The sequence below is a fragment of the Micromesistius poutassou genome (genome assembly GCF_964030765.1).
Source record: "Micromesistius poutassou genome assembly, chromosome: 10".
NCBI classification, from domain to species: domain Eukaryota; kingdom Metazoa; phylum Chordata; class Actinopteri; order Gadiformes; family Gadidae; genus Micromesistius; species Micromesistius poutassou.
Window position 1 is genome coordinate 18719060 of NC_140280.1, and position 15598 is coordinate 18734657.

At 42.3% G+C, this 15598-nt stretch overlaps 2 protein-coding genes across 3 annotated transcripts; one reads left to right on the forward strand and one right to left on the reverse strand.

Annotated features, from left to right (window-relative positions):
• Positions 1-123: 123 nt before the first annotated feature.
• LOC311354728 (complement factor B-like) lies at positions 124-7759 on the reverse strand. 2 transcript variants are annotated; one of them, XM_084474574.1, is made up of 18 exons: positions 7673-7759; positions 7294-7503; positions 6506-6694; positions 6112-6291; positions 5149-5235; positions 4663-4802; positions 4389-4539; positions 4068-4196; positions 3749-3826; positions 3501-3629; positions 2765-2877; positions 2545-2668; positions 2228-2366; positions 1701-1777; positions 1489-1586; positions 1196-1325; positions 556-605; positions 124-427 (listed from the first exon to the last, which is right to left on the reverse strand). In XM_084474574.1, exons 1-18 carry the CDS (start codon positions 7728-7730, stop codon positions 239-241), a joined length of 2271 nt encoding a protein of 756 aa, XP_084330700.1. In that variant the 5' UTR covers positions 7731-7759; the 3' UTR covers positions 124-238. The 2 variants fall into 2 exon arrangements, with proteins under 2 accessions (XP_084330700.1, XP_084330701.1); XM_084474575.1 differs by having other exon boundaries at positions 284-427; positions 1196-1234.
• Positions 7760-8823: 1064 nt separating this feature from the next.
• Positions 8824-15586, forward strand: chek1 (checkpoint kinase 1). The gene is made up of 14 exons (XM_084474424.1): positions 8824-8912; positions 9138-9203; positions 9442-9556; positions 9984-10092; positions 10468-10532; positions 11244-11313; positions 11489-11677; positions 12629-12733; positions 13135-13218; positions 13294-13375; positions 13884-14061; positions 14596-14727; positions 15097-15198; positions 15284-15586. The coding sequence occupies exons 2-14, from the start codon at positions 9139-9141 to the stop codon at positions 15377-15379; spliced, it is 1392 nt and encodes a 463-aa protein (XP_084330550.1). The 5' UTR covers positions 8824-8912; position 9138; the 3' UTR covers positions 15380-15586.
• The last annotated feature ends 12 nt before the right edge of the window (positions 15587-15598 follow it).

Here is a 15598-nt window from a genome sequence, read left to right on the forward strand (position 1 = left end):
CACATGTGCTCATCATGTTAATGCTTCTTACTTGGCCTCGAACGTTCAGGTGCGGTCAGTGTATCTAAAGCCCACCCACTGGAGAGGAAACAGCTCAACTCCAACAAATGAGGATATCCAGAATGTTCTTTATCTGTGAGTTTATTTGCGGGTCAACAACCGTCTTCAAAGACCACTGGTAGTAAATGGTGATACAGAGTTATACATGTTAACCATAGCCTGGTTTATCATTGGTGTGTTACAAATACCATTTATCGATGAATTCGATTGGAGCTAAAGTTGCGCTCCCAACAGCCATGACTGATTGAAGAAATCCGACTATCTTGAAGACATTCACGTGAAAATCTCTGGAATCGTCTTTTGATTTCACAAGTTTCCCTTCAAGACCCTCACAGATATTATCCGTTCCCCAGCTGACTACACCGACCTAAAAAGACAAAATATACGTATATTGCAATAATATAGACCTAATACCATTTTCCAATTAGTTTGTGTTCAACAAATTCAACCTTAAACATAACTTGAATTTGAAAGTCATGCTAAGTATGTGATTACCTGTATTGTGCGCTGGTTGTAGTCCCTAAAAAGAGCACCACCAGAGTCCCCTGCCCCCCAAAAAAGATGCAGAAATGTGTGTCAGTAGTACATCATGTAGCAACGGGCCCAGTTACCCTAGCGACCATCTTGGTTTGAGTGTTTGGAACCAAGATGGCCACTAGGTGAATTAGGCCAGTAGGCCTTATAAGGTATCGTTATATACTTTATTTATATACATATATACATAATATACAAAAAAAATACTTGATGCTACCCAGCAAAATAAATCCCAAAAGAGGTGGGGTTAGGTGATATTATGTAGCATAATAAACATCTTCATGACAACATTTCCAACTGAGTGTCATTTGATCCTTCAACATTTGATGTTATTCTAGCGAGCATCACTTTTAAAGGTTGGGTTGGGTTTTGAGAGAGTAACGAGAGGGAGGGATGAGCAGAAATGTTTACAAAATTCAGACTAAGGCTAGCTTGAAATCTCAAATTTTCCATATTGTACCTTTAATCTGTTAGTATTTAATCAGAAATATGTTTTTGTCTCTTTTTAATTGCCATTCCTGTCTTTTTCCTGTTACACCCTAATATCTGGTCAGTAGTCTGGAATGAATAACGAACATCTTATAACACATGATGAACCTACCTTTACATGATATGTGGTCCACAAAAGGTGATGTACCACCTGTGCACAGGAAGTTGTCTGTCACAATTTCATGTAGATTTTCTGCTGTTACATTTTCTAGGCTTGTGGCTTGCTTGATACATGGGTTGCGCTACATTTCAGAGTGGGTAAGAAAAGGTGAGTGTTTTTTTTAGGTTTTATTATTGAACTCTCACACAAGCACAGTTTTTTCCGCATACATCACACACACATGCATGCAGTGACATATTCCAAAAATCGTGTAAAAATGTATTTACGACGTTGCCAAGACTCACATTTTGACCCAGCTTTGCTGTAACATCTTTTCGTTTAGTCTCCGTTCCCCTGGTCAGGAAATGCAGTCTTTGGTTGAAGTCCTTAAACAACAACTTCTCTACATGGAGTAATGAGATAAAGATTAGGCCTATCAACACTGCTAAGAGCACATGAGCCTTTTGGAAACACGTAAATGTTTATAAAAGTCAAATCACTGAGTCATGTTTGTAACCTTGATCAGAGCACTTTGAATCGGGAGGCAAGCGAAGGGCCTGGGTCGTTTCCTTGGTGCAGGGTATGCAAATGGGTCTGCAACAAATAGAAAAGGTTTAAGCAGCTAGATCGTCTTAAAGTCCTGGCTTTATGAGTGTGCGTGTGTGTGTGTGTGTGTGTGTGTGTGTGTGTGTGTGTGTGCGTGTGTGCGTGTGTGGCCATTCAGAACCTGGACTCTTTATTGAGTATGCTTTTGTTTTCTTTACCTTGCTTTTAACTTTTTAACCTTGTAGCACTTTGAGATCTCTTTGATGAGAGGTGCATTAGAAATAAAATTTATTCTTCTTCTTCTTCTTATTGTGTGTGTGTGTGTGTGTGTGTGTGTGTGTGTGTGTGTGTGTGTGTGTGTGTGTGTGTGTGTGTGTGTGTGTGTGTGTGTGTGTGTGTGTGTGTGTGTGTGTGTGTGTGTGTGTGTGAATAAATGTGCTTTATAAATGCAGGCTATTTACAAAGTGCAAGTGTACTATGTAATATTAATAGCCTCACCTGAGATGTTTAGTGAAGTTCAGATCCTTCTTCAGTTGAACAAGAGCTACGTCATAATCATAAAATTCAGGAATTCCAAGATCCGCTTTGGCTCTCAGGTTGTATTGCGGATGAATGTAGTATCGCTCCACCTCTTTGACTGTAAGAAACAGAAAATGAAGATATAAGACATGAATAGCTAATTTTATAGCTAAAGAAAAGCTTTACAAACTCAACACCAACATAATTTAAATTGCTTCAAATTGATCATGTTTTTGTTCCTTTATGAACAATACAGTTCGCCTTTTGTTCTGATTGTATGTTGTGATTCGCCTCACTCTCTTGGTCGTTCAGTCGCTTTATGTCCACTTGTATTTTTTCAGGTAAGTCACCATGGAAGCAATGAGCAGCAGTCAGGATCAATTTGGAAGAGACGATAGCGCCAGAGCATTTGTGTCCTGTCTTTGTTTGAAATAAATAATTCATAAATTATTAAACACATAAATCATGTGTGACATACTTTATACCACGTATCTGTATCAACGTCTAACCCCCTACCTGGCCACCTCTTAGTATGGTGAGCTCCACATTCCATGGATATATTAAATTCTTGAAATCAGTGGGGTCGGACATCTTGTGGAGTCCACATAAACTGACTACGGCGTCGTCATCTGCAGGATCAGAAACATTTGTATCATAGACGTTTCAGTATATCTAGATGTTATATGATAGTGAATGAATGCATATATTGATTGAGTGAGCCTTTCATATATCTCTGCCAATAGCTCACCTAGCTGTATGAGAGCCCTAAATTAAGTCTGTACTAGGGAAAGATGGGGCGGTTCCGCGGGCACGCATGGACCCAGCTCCAGTCTGGGGCCCTCTCTCGGCTTCGCTACTGCATTTCTTTCACCGACTGGGCTACTAGGTTGGGCTGCTGTGAAATCCCAGCAGATTATTTAAAAAAACAGCCCCGTGCCTGGGACTCAACCAACCAAAGAGTGAACATATGCCTCTGTTGGTTTCACTCTCTGATAATACCTCCAATTGGGTGCACTCGACTGGTTCCCTAACTCCGCATCAAGCCCATTCTGTGTGATGGCATTGAGGGAAGTCACTGGTGCTGTACTGGTTCTGTGGCTGACATGGCCCATGAAGACTACTGCTACCCTGCGCTGGTATCTTCTTGAGTTCCATTACAGCTACACTACTATGGAGAATGTATTTGGAGCTTGGGATGTGATTACATTTTTAAAAATCCCCTTTTTAACATGTTATTTAAAAGAGCACTTACCAAATATTTCTTCAAACATTGTCTCTTGCGGTTCCTGGATTCTAAAGAAATGTCTCCCCCTTTCTCCCGTGGCGAGCGGTTTGAGGTCCGACTCGTATATCTTATTTCCAACAGCAAATATGTAAACATCTAGAACATAGAGAACAACATGCAACACAATGGGGTGATGGCCACGATAAAAATGCCTTTTGCATTCATGACGCACAAACTTTGAGCTGTTAAATGTTAAATGTATTCTGGCGTCTTACCCAGGTGGTCCTTCTTTTTAATGGTTTCCTTTATTCTTTGTAGATTAAAAATTGGGGAGCCGCCCATGTTATAACCACCTATGATGAGAACAGTCCAACACAAAGTTACTCTCGTTGTAGGTCGTAGCTCGGAGGTTAATGCTATATGAATGATATAGGCCTATTTCAAAGGGAGTAGACATACAATAGATCTTTGTGTCACACTCAACCACCAATAAGTTGATCGCCAATGGTACAGAGACAGACAGTAGACATATAGCATTGCAGTGAATTCACTTTTACGTCATCCTTGTGAGTAGCACTTTAGAGGTGGAATTACCATCAGTAAATATTAAGATGATGTGACGATGATCTTCAAACTCGGATTTAGTTTTATTTTCGATGATGATTATTCGTTCTAACATATGTTTGAAGACTTTGTTTAGATCAGTCCCACTAGCCCTGTTATCTGTGAAAAAGGTGACACACGCACAAATGCACGTGCATGCACACACACACACACACACACACGCATAGACACAAACCCCCACACACACACACACAGACACACACACACACACACACACACAAAGTTTATACAATGTTGAATATAGCCACATATTTAGATAATAATAACTAACTTTTCAGTCGTCAAACTTACCTTTTATATTAATACTCTTCAGATCATCCAAAACAGCTTCAAGTGTTTTCGTTTTTTCTCCAGTATAATAATCAAGTATGTTGGAAATAGGCAATAATTCAGAAGTGAAAAAGAGGATGTCGTAATTTGGAGAGACTGCATACGATGCTATCTGTAAAATGTAATAAAAATGTTTTACCTGAAGTGTTTTGGGCCACAGCTATCACCAGCATATGATATGTACACTGTATGTGTATATATGTCACATATCATGTGTATGTACTTGTTGACTTACCTTTTCTATAAGATTATGTACCATTACTGTTGATTTGTTTATGTCCTCTTTGCTGAGACTGTCAGAAATATCCACGGCGATATACATATTCAGTGTTCCATCTTTTGTAATTGTTATCTTTCTTCCCTCTTGTATGTCACCTGAAACATATTATGTTTTTGATGACATGCTCCTCCGATTTAATTAAACTTATTTTATTAAATAATATTTAAATTGGGTTTATTTGACTCAAAATAAAGGAAACCCCATTTAGCAGGTATTTAGTAACGTGTTTTTCTAACTCATACTGTAGATATAATTTTTTCCATCCAGAACATGATTGGTTTGTGTTGAATAATGACATGTTTTCTAAAAAAACAACTAATCATTTGCAGAGAAAGATAAACAGATGAAATGAGGGCGTGTCAAAGCACTAAGGTCAAAACAAGAAATCAAAACGCAGCTCATACTGAGAGGAGGGAGGGTAAAGGCAGATGGTTCTCTTACCGACTGACATCGACTCGGTCAGACTCTGCTTCATTGCACCCCCAAACGCTTCATTGATATCCGATGCAGTGTCATACGTATATTGATCTGTAAAACAAAGGCGTAATGCCATTCACAATAATTATTATTACATGACATAGGCCTACATACATACCAGACTCTCTCTGGTCTATGCCGCTTTTCCACCGCCAGTACCAGCTCGACTCGACTCGACTCGCCACGCCTTTTTTGCGTTTCCATTGGCAAAAAAAGTAGGCTACCTGGTACCTAGTACCGGGTACTTTTTTTTAGTACTACCTCCGTCGAGGTTCCAAGCGAGAGGAGTAGGTACTTTTGTGTGACGTAAACAGGCTGCTGGTAACTGATTGGCCAGCGGCTGTAAATGGGAATAATCACTCAAAGTTAAGTTGTGTCCGGCGTGGTTGGAGTCCACGAACCCGCTCCCGAGGGGGACACTGATCAGCGTTTCGCCGTGTGTGTCGCTCCTTTCCCGGGGCTAGAGTTAGGCTGCGCGTCGTTATGTGTGTCGGGCGTGGTTGTGTGTGTCCGGCGTGGCTGGAGTCCACGGACCGGCTCCGGAGGATTAGCGTTTCGCTGTTTCGTTTCAGTGTCGTTCCTTTCCTAGGGCTCGAGTTTCGCCTCTATCAACGTTACCGTATGACAACAATAGACGCGCAGTCATTGCGCTTTTTATTTTATTTCCCATCATAACCTTTCCCGGGAATCAGGAAATAGTCTTGATCAGATTCAGATTTCCCGGGAATCGCGTCCCCCGTGATTAAAACCTAATGACGACCCGCCCATGGTGGAGAGGTTCTTTTCTACGACCCGCCCACATTGAAGAGGTACTTTTTTAGATGGAAACGCAACCAAACCGAGTTGAGTCGAGTCGAGGCGAGTCGAGTCGAGTCGAGTTGGTACTGGCGGTGGAAAAGCGGCATAACACACTAAGCGCTGGCTTACAGAAGCAGCTGGGCTCCACCCCGGACCACTGGCCGTCAGCTTGGCAGGTGCGCACTCTGGAGCCCACCAGGTACATGAAGCTGTTGCTACAGCTGTACGTCACCTCGTCATCGTAGTCGAAATAGTCCCCAGAGCGGAAGCTTCCTGGCGGGATGCCAGGCTCCGGGCAATGGTTACCTGCTGTCAATCAAGAACAAAAGAACAATTGTAACCGTAACATAAAATAACTAGTACTAACTGCTATTAACTAACTAATTACTAAATCATTGACAAACACGGAATAGAGGGAGAAGGAGTTGAAAAAGAGGCAGAGAGCAAGACAGAGACACACCTGCAGGCAGACCACCAGATGACGGACAGACGGACAGACAGACAGACAGTACTTCTTAGTTACCATCGTCACGACTACAGATCGGTGTGCTGCCACTCCACTTTCCGTTGGCCAGGCAGACACGTTTCACCGACCCGCGATGTCTGTACCCAGAATCACATTCATAACTCGTCTCATTGTCTACAAAGTATCTGTCCTGAGCAGGGAAGACTGACCCGTATTTCAGAACCGTTGGGTCAGGGCATTGCACCACTGCAAAAATAACACAGAAAATAAAGAAAATAAATGTACGCCTTAACACCTTCATGACCTGTCGTTGTAATCACTGTCCAACCCCTAACAGTTCCTTCATGACCTGTCTTTGTAATCACTGTCCAACCCCTAACAGGTAAGAATCTGTAGTCACTGTCCAACCCCCAACTGCTACTTAATGACCTGTCTCTGTATTCACTGTCTAACCCCTGCTCCTTAAAGTCCTGTCTCTGTGTTCACTGTTAACCCCCTTCCTGCTCCATTATGACCTGTCTCTGTATTCGCTGTCTAACCCCTGCTCCTTAAAGACCTGTCTCTGTGTTCACTGTCTAACCCCTGCTCCTTAAAGACCTGTGTATGTGTTTACTGTCTAACCCCCTTCCTGCTCCTTTATGACCTGTCTCTTTATTCACTATCTAACCCCTGCTCTTTAAAGACCTGTCTCTGCACCACAGTCTAACCCCCTACCCGCTCTTTAAAGACCTGTCTCTGCATTCAGTGTCTAACCCCCTACCCGTTTCATAAATACCTGTCTCTGTATTCACCTCCTACTTGTTTTTTTTAAAGGTTATATCTGAATTCACAAAAAATGTTCTTACATCTACATTTCTGGCGGATGCTTCTTTCTCGTAACGGTAGGGCCTTCCATCTGTTGTTTAAACACAGGCGGGTCTGGGCAGGGTAGGGGAAGAAATTTGGGGGGCATTGATAGATCAAGGTGCTGCCAAATTCCAGTCCGTGAGTGAGAATGTAATCCCCACCCTCTATCTCCATGCCTTCTTCAGTGCAGTCACACCAAACACCCGCACCTGCCAACAACAAATCAATAACCCAGAAATGAGTTGATAATACTACGGGACCTAGATAACCTGTAAACTGGCATTCTTCGGTAGAGTTACAATCGACAACTTGTGTTTAAATGGCATGAAAACATTTTCCTTCATCAATAGTGTATCAATTGTCCTCAAAGTGGCTTACCCAGAAACAGAAGGTTTAAAATTGTAGCAAGCCATGGCCAGTGCACCGATAGCTCCATCTTCTCTACTTTGACAAACACTGAGACAAACACACATTTTATACAAAACAAGTTGGTGACTTATTAACTGCATGGTAAATACCAGGAGATCGATGCGTATCTATTTGCTAGCCATTCTTTTTTGGGATACGTTGCATCAATGAACACTGGACGGCTGGAAGTAATTCTTTTAGATAATATAACTAAAATGATAGTTTAGTGGTTAGTGGTGTTTGACTCCCAGCCGTCTGGTGTTCAAAATGGTTTAATCAAACTAGTTGTAATATATGCCTTTGTTGAAAAATCAACTAGTGAAGAGTGAAATCCAAATTACATTTGGGATTCAATTTGGGTTGCAAATTAATTAATAATAATTCTAATAATTAATTAATTAAGATAATCACTGAAATGTATGCATTTCAGTACCTATCAAGTGTCCTTTTTATCACAAAATATATTTGTATTTTTTTCCCTTGGGCACAAACAAGTACAGAGTACAAACTTTCACTTCAGTATAAACTTTACTTAAGCTTACGCTCCAAAAGCTACTTTATTGACCTCAAACACACACACACACACACACACACACACACACACACACACACACACACACACACACACACACACACACACACACTCTCTCTCTCTCTCTCCCCCTTCTCTCTCTCTCTCTCTCTCTCTCTCTCTCTCTCTCTCTCTCTCTCTCTCTCTCTCTCTCTCTCTCTCTCTCTCTCTCTCTCTCTTACTTTCTCTCATACACACTCATGCACAAATGTCTGCAATCTGCATGCATAGGCTTTTTTTTTTTAAGTTTATTCCACACATATATTGAAACTGCAGCAGCATCCTCTATAATAGGCACATTCTACTCCAAAATCAAATCAAAATAAACATACTGTGATATACAGCGGTGTAGACATAGTTGATATGTACAAAATATATGTTTTGGTGTCATTATGATTTGAAGAGGTCTTATGAAGGGTTAGTTAGGTTAACCGAATAAATGGCGTGTCAAATGTGTTGCCTGTCAAATGCATGGCTGTAGCTGTCAAGTCTGCCGCAACTCTTGTGAACGGATATGACGCAACCAAAAGATGAGAGGCGGAAGCCTCCCAGCGAACACAAACAAGCGCGCCAAATTTGTGAAAACGTCAACACCGGGGTAGCTTTGGAAAAACTGCTTAACGATAGGGTGTCCATAAGGTAAAAACTACAATACAGAAAGGAAATTCATCATGAGATCACTATTATACTTTGTCTTATTGATTTAGCATGGAGCTAGTTCGTCTTAAACGTCTAAAAACTGAAACAGACACGATTGGTGAACGTTATACCGGCATTTCAAATCGGATTTTGCCGAATTTTAATACACTCGTGCATTAAAGATTGATAGCTTGTTGATACTAACAATTATTTTATCATTTGCAGAATGGCAGTGCCTTTTGTGCAGGATTGGGACCTCGTACAGACTCTTGGCGAAGGAGCGTATGGAGAGTATGTTGGGTTTCTATGCGTTTTTGCTTACATGCTGCCATCCCTGTTTCTATCATCTGCTTTGAGTGATTTAATGATTTTGCCCGTGTACTCTGTCAAGCACTTCGGTTAGGGTCTGAAATGTGCTATATATATAAATACATTTTCTTTGACTTGCATATTCGTCTTGCACACTGGCTTTATACTTCGTTTTAACTTCAGCACATTCCCATTGATTCCGGTGATTCGTTGTCTCCAGAGTTCGGTTACTAGTGAACAGGCAGACCGAGGAGGCGGTGGCGGTGAAGGTGATTGACACCTCTCAGGGAAAAGAGTGTGCTGACAATGTTAAGAAAGAAATCTGCATCCACAAGGTCGGTGTTTTATTGGCTTGTTATGTTTCTCACTTCAGACGTGTGCTGACGCCTCATACACACACTTGTTCTTTTTAACTATCGTTTTGGGGAATGCGAAGATTACTGAAAGGAACTGAAATTAAGACAAACATCTGGTCAAAAATAAATACGATCGTGATTTCAGAATGAGTTGGGATGTCCCCAGTCCATCAAATACAAAGCTCAATTTAATTCAACGTTTTGGTACAATTACAGCAGGAAAACGGGGGTTCTCTGCATCAGGCCTCTCTATACATATTACCATAAATCTTTAACTCCTGAAATAGGACGTTGCTGGATCACAAATTACCAATAATATACAAACGCTTTAATATGGGATAATGGGGATATTATTGTCATTATCATTGCTATGTATGTATACCTGTAACACTGTGCTACTCAACAGATTCTTAGTCATTCCAACATTGTGCGTTTCTTTGGTCATCGGACAGAAGGCCCCACGGTCTATCTGTTCTTGGAGTATTGTACTGGAGGGGAACTATTCGACCGCATAGGTGAGAAAGCGTTCTCCTGTTCCCCAGCAGCCTCTGAGCACAATACACATTCAATCAAACTTTATTTATGTAGCCCCTTTCACGCAAGACAAATTGCTAAATAACAGGAGACAACACAACAGTTAAGTTAAATTACAGTAAGAAATAATATTATTACCACAGATAAATTTTAGTGGTATACCTTAATCAAGGAAGTGACTTGATTTAACAGAAAGGATTGTTATTTTCTCCCATCAACGTTGTGATCCGCTTCTGCCTGCCACCAACCCATTCATGAAGCTTGTTTGTGTTGTCTTGTGTTGCTAGCCAACCACAAAGAACGCTCCAGTTGAAGTTTGCCACCTTTTTAATGTCCTTCTCTTGTCTTCACTCCAGAACCTGACGTTGGAATGTCGGAGAAAGATGCCCACCGTTTTTTCCAGCAGCTGATCGCAGCTGTGGTGAGTTGTGGAGGCTTCTACTAGTGATGGGTCGTTTGCGAACGAATCAGTTCGACTGAACGACTCTTTAACAAGAACGAACCGACCTGATTCCCCGTTTCAGTTCTCTCTCATTCGTATCGTTCGTTCTCAGAGACTCGACTCCCAGACCCACCCACTAGTCGCTGACTCGTGAGTCGCTGTTCGTTCACTGACTGTGTTAAGTGGTGAAGACTCGAGGACTGAGACGTCACGAGAGCCAGCCGGCCAACAACATCCCGATTCAGAACACGAAGCGCTCCTCAGCTGAAAGGAACTTAGTTAATGTTGTGTTGATTGATGACCGTTTGCACCATGGCACGATCGTGATTCGTTTCAGAATGAGAACGAGGGAGGAGCCGAGTCTGACCGACTCAGCTGAGAACCGTGATTCACCGCTACCGGAAACGCGACTGAACGAATGAACGAACCATTCTGAACGATTCTTCTTGGCGAACTGACCGACGCGAACTGAATTAAGCAAACAAATCATGAAATCCACCACTAGCTTCTACTGTTTGCATATTTCAACTTGTTTTCTACTCCTCTTACTTTACCTACATTTAATAATCTATCAAATGCTTAAGCCAAAGCGATTTGCAAATGATGCAGAGCACAATTTAAGTTTTAATATAAAATAATTGTATCTGTAACATTTTCCTGAATGTCTGTCTTACCCTAATCCTCTTCCAGGAGTACCTTCACAATATTGGCATCACCCACAGAGACATAAAACCAGAGAACATTCTGTTGGATGACAAGGGTGAGAGAATGGGCTTTGAATATGACCACGCATGCTTCATTTAGATTTCATTATAAAATGAATATCTTTATTCATTTTAGTATATTCAAGTATATTCCACAGTTTGTCTTTGCCGATTTCAAATCCTTTTTTTCTGGGTATAAAAAAATAATTCACTTATTATTACATTTCTTAGATAACCTTAAGCTGTCAGACTTCGGCCTGGCCACCATGTTTCGTCACCGAGGGAAGGAGCGCCTGCTGAACAGGCTCTGCGGCACGCTGCCCTACTTGGCGCCAGAGCTCCTCGGCCAATCAGAGTTCAACGCTCAGCCGGCGGACGTGTGGGCCTGCGGGATCGTACTGACGGCGATGCTGGCTGGAGGTACGTGGCGGCTACCAATCGCTCGCTGTACTTTAGGCATGGGCGATTCGCGAACGATTCGGTCAGAACGAACGAATCCCGAAGGTGAACGACGAGAACTGATTCCCAAAAAGAAGAGAACTGATTCCTTTTTTTTTTAACATAAAATAAAAATATGGTCACGTAAATAAAAGATACAAACGAACAGAGCTTCGTCTCCCCTCGACTTCATATTGATTGAGTCTAAAAGTTCTCATATTGATTGAGTCTAAAACGTTCTCAAACCACACGTAATGCTCGAGCGGCGTCGTAGGCTAATGCTACAGAAATTAGCTGTTTTCCCGAGCACCGTCACCGTCTGAGACCTTCTGGTGGTTTAAAAGGCTCAGTTTGCGGGCGTACCTCATATTTAAAAGCAAAGCGGTGAGGCCAGACACCTGAGATGCCCTGCCAAATGACGTACCTGACCATATGACTTAACAAACTGAACGAACTGAACGAACGAATCAAACGAACGATTTGTGATAGTGAAGGGAACTGAAAGAACTGATTCCCGGAAAAGAATCATTTTGCCCATGCCTACTGTACTTAGAGGGACAGGTGGTGGCGGCGGCGGCGGTGGCGGTGGTGGTGGTGGTTGCGAGAAGGAGAAGCTAAACTCTTACTGGTGTAGTAATACCATTCCATAGCATGTGTAACTGCTTTATGTCTTTAGGATTTTGTGTGGAAAAGTCTACCACTGGTAGTCACGTCAAGGCCCCTGAAACGCCACATGATCACCGGTTTGGGAAATGTCTTTGTGAACTCTTTGGGTTTACAGTTGGCACACGTAGCTTTCCTGATCTCAGTTCGACCTGGCGTTGGAGTCATTTTTGTTTTGTGATTGTATTTACAATTTTCTATGATATGTATGTACCCCCACTAACCAAACCAGTGGTCTTCAATGAGAGATTTCCATTGCAATGGTTTCAGAGTTGCCGTGGGACCAGCCCAGTGAAAGCTGTCAGGAATATACTGATTGGTTACAGAGGAAAACATACCTGCCACCATGGAAGAAGGTTCAACCAAGTCCTCTTGGTAGGTCTTTGTTTGCATTTATTCGCCCTGTATGTGGCTAATGGTTGTTGGACACAAAAACGTTCTAGGTCAACGGGAAAACGGACTCTATTATTGTAATACAAAGGAAATAAATGTTTTCTTAATTTGGTTGGGAATCTAAAATCAAATGATTCAGTTGTTGAATGAACAGTTGTTGTGTGTGTGTACCAATGGGTGACGTCACGGTCTGCCCATATTGTTTACAGTCGGTGTATGATTATGCACCACATATCTGAATCAAACTTCCAGAACATGTGCGGCCTGCCTCAACCCTTCAGGGCTTTTGGTTCTTTTCATTTTTTTATCAATTGTAATTACTGCCTAATATTAATCTAATGTTATTCAATCAACTACTAACAAATTGATTTATGGACCTAAAGGTTTGTTGTCCAAGTTGTTGTTGGCCAATCCAGGGGAGCGCGTCTGCATCTCGGATATGAAGAAGGACCGTTGGTTCACTACAGGTACGTTACTGGCGACGGCACGTTAAAAAAAAACGAAAGAGAAAACCTGTCAATCAACACCATGTTCCCCTGTAGGTGGAAAACCCCTCTCGGACTCTCACGGCTCCTCCAAGAAGATCCTTCGAACAGATTCTGGAAACATCTCCTGGAACAAAAGGTCAGAGGTTGTCGTGTTTTTGTCAATGATTGTGTTCGACATATGTGGGTGTGTAGTGTTTTCTGTCGTACTGTCGGTGGGTATGCAAGCCAAAAGTACCTTGACCTTAGTTATGTTTCCAGTGTTATCAGTTTTAACGGTGTTGGATGGATGACTATTGGTGTGAGTTTATTCACACCATTATCAAGCTGTTAAGATTGATTTTACAAATAAAATATAATGTGGATTAACTTTAAGCAACATTAAGGACTACTTGTGCTAGACTTTGTTACAGGGACACAATTGTTTTTTTGTGGTTCACTGTAATCTGTTATTATTATTATTATTGTTGCTAGCTAACGTGGCCGCTGATAAGGAGACATGGGGGACATTCTTTATACTTTAATTTGCTACCCATCGGTTGCAAAAACAACCCATCGGTTTGAAACTTTCCACGCCGTTGCAACACAACCTCACCGCCGATGTGTCTGCTGTGTGTCCCTGACCCTGTGCGTTGGTTGTGGTGCAGCGATGAGAGGATGCGGTTCTCCAGCTCCCAGCCGGACCCCCCGGCTCTGGGAAGGTGTGTCTTGGAGGCGGTGCTATCCATCGGACCCATAGACGGGCAGGTCAGCTTCTCCCAGCCCACCCGACCAGAACACATGCTGCTGGGGAGTCAGCTGCTAGGCACACCCGGAGCCAGCCAGGTGAAATCTCCCTCTCTTACTCACCTGCACCCAGCTCTGGGTATACACACGGACAATTCTGTGCATGTGTCCGTTCCGTGGGTTTTCTCTTTTCAATCAAACTTTAATTTTCATAGCGATTTTGTGAAAAACTGAAAAAAAAAAAAAGTGTTAATGAGGGACATCAACAAAGCTAAAATATCTTAAGGTTTACCCCCTACTTGATGAAAGCTCAACTAAAAAGTGGTATTATATTTAAAGGTCCCATGACATGCCAACAGGTGTGGCGTGATTAGTGGTTACAAGCCGTTTTGAAAATCGGTCTGCTATGACAGGTGAGCGTGTCCACCTAGATGTGTGCTGGACACACCTGGTGGCATGTCATGGGACCTTTAATATAATTCATTGTATTAATCAAGTTAGCTTTGTGGATTTTCCCCACACAGCTACTGTTTAGAACCAAGATGGTCGCTAGGGAGAATTTGGCCTCTATACTGAACCCTAAGTAGATCTTGGGCCACCCCTCGTGCACTGACGTTGTTTCCTGCCCTATAGACGCCCTGGCAAAGGTTGGTGCGCAGAATGACGCGCTTCTTCACAACGAAGAACGTCGACGACTCCTTCTCCGCCCTGAGGGACACCTGCGAGAGCCAAGGACTCTCATTCAAACATACCTGTACCAATCAGGTAAAGGCACATGATTCATATACACCAATCAGGTAATGGCATTTTCAATGCAGACCTCATCCAATGAGATGGCCGCACGAGTCTTTAGCACCAATAAGGTAACTGGACGTGACTCATCAGGGCACCAATCGGGTTACTCCGTCTGGAGGAGCTAAATGGCAGCATTATGGAGAGCAGGAAGCTGTACTCAGTCTGACTAGTGTGTTCGCCGTCTAGCTGAATGGTTCTGTGTTCAATCCCTTTTTGACTAACCTCTACCTGCTTCTTCATGACCATCCTGCTTCACTGTAAATTGCTTTGGGTACATGTCGGTGTGATTTTATTCTCAATGGCAGATAGTAGGTTAACGCATTATTGTTTTCCCTGCAGGCGACGGTTAGCATGCAGGATAAACGCAACAACAAGCTCATCTTCAAAGTCCATCTGTTCGAGATGAATAAGAAAGTGCTTCTGGATTTCAGACTATCCAAGGTGCGCTGGTCAATCAATGTATTTTTGTCATTTTGTGTGTCACGTTTCTATTTTTCTCATTTTGTCTGTATCTCTCGGTTCCCAGGGCGACGGTCTGGAGTTCAAACGACTCTTCTTGAAGATCAAACAGGGGCTCAGTGACATCATCAGCCCTCAGAAGATCCCTCTAGCGATCACATAACCGGTTCTTTAAGCCAGCACTTGTGTTTATGTGAGTGTATGCGAGTATTTGAATGTGCTAGTTTGGCAGCGTTAATAAATTGTTTTGTTTAAAGATGTTTTTATGGCTACTATGTATTTGATCAGTTTCACAGTGGAATTAGACGGGTTTGAGGATTTGTGAGTCAGTGAAGACACCATATCAACAGGGGATGTTAAATAAAATAATTAAAACCTTAAG

Excerpts from the sequence above, each read along its gene's own strand:
- LOC311354728 (XM_084474574.1), bottom strand. The coding sequence starts at position 7,730 with ATGGAGCTATCGGTGCACTGGCCATGGCTTGCTACAATTTTAAACCTT. Across the intron at positions 6,695-7,293 it reads CATCCGCCAGAAATGTAGAT|TGGTGCAATGCCCTGACCCA; the intron begins GTAAGAACATTT and ends TTATTTTTGCAG. Across the intron at positions 4,540-4,662 it reads TACATAATCTTATAGAAAAG|ATAGCATCGTATGCAGTCTC; the intron begins GTAAGTCAACAA and ends TACATTTTACAG.
- chek1 (XM_084474424.1), top strand. The coding sequence starts at position 9,139 with ATGGCAGTGCCTTTTGTGCAGGATTGGGACCTCGTACAGACTCTTGGC. Across the intron at positions 9,557-9,983 it reads AAGAAATCTGCATCCACAAG|ATTCTTAGTCATTCCAACAT; the intron begins GTCGGTGTTTTA and ends GCTACTCAACAG. Across the intron at positions 13,376-13,883 it reads AACATCTCCTGGAACAAAAG|CGATGAGAGGATGCGGTTCT; the intron begins GTCAGAGGTTGT and ends GTTGTGGTGCAG.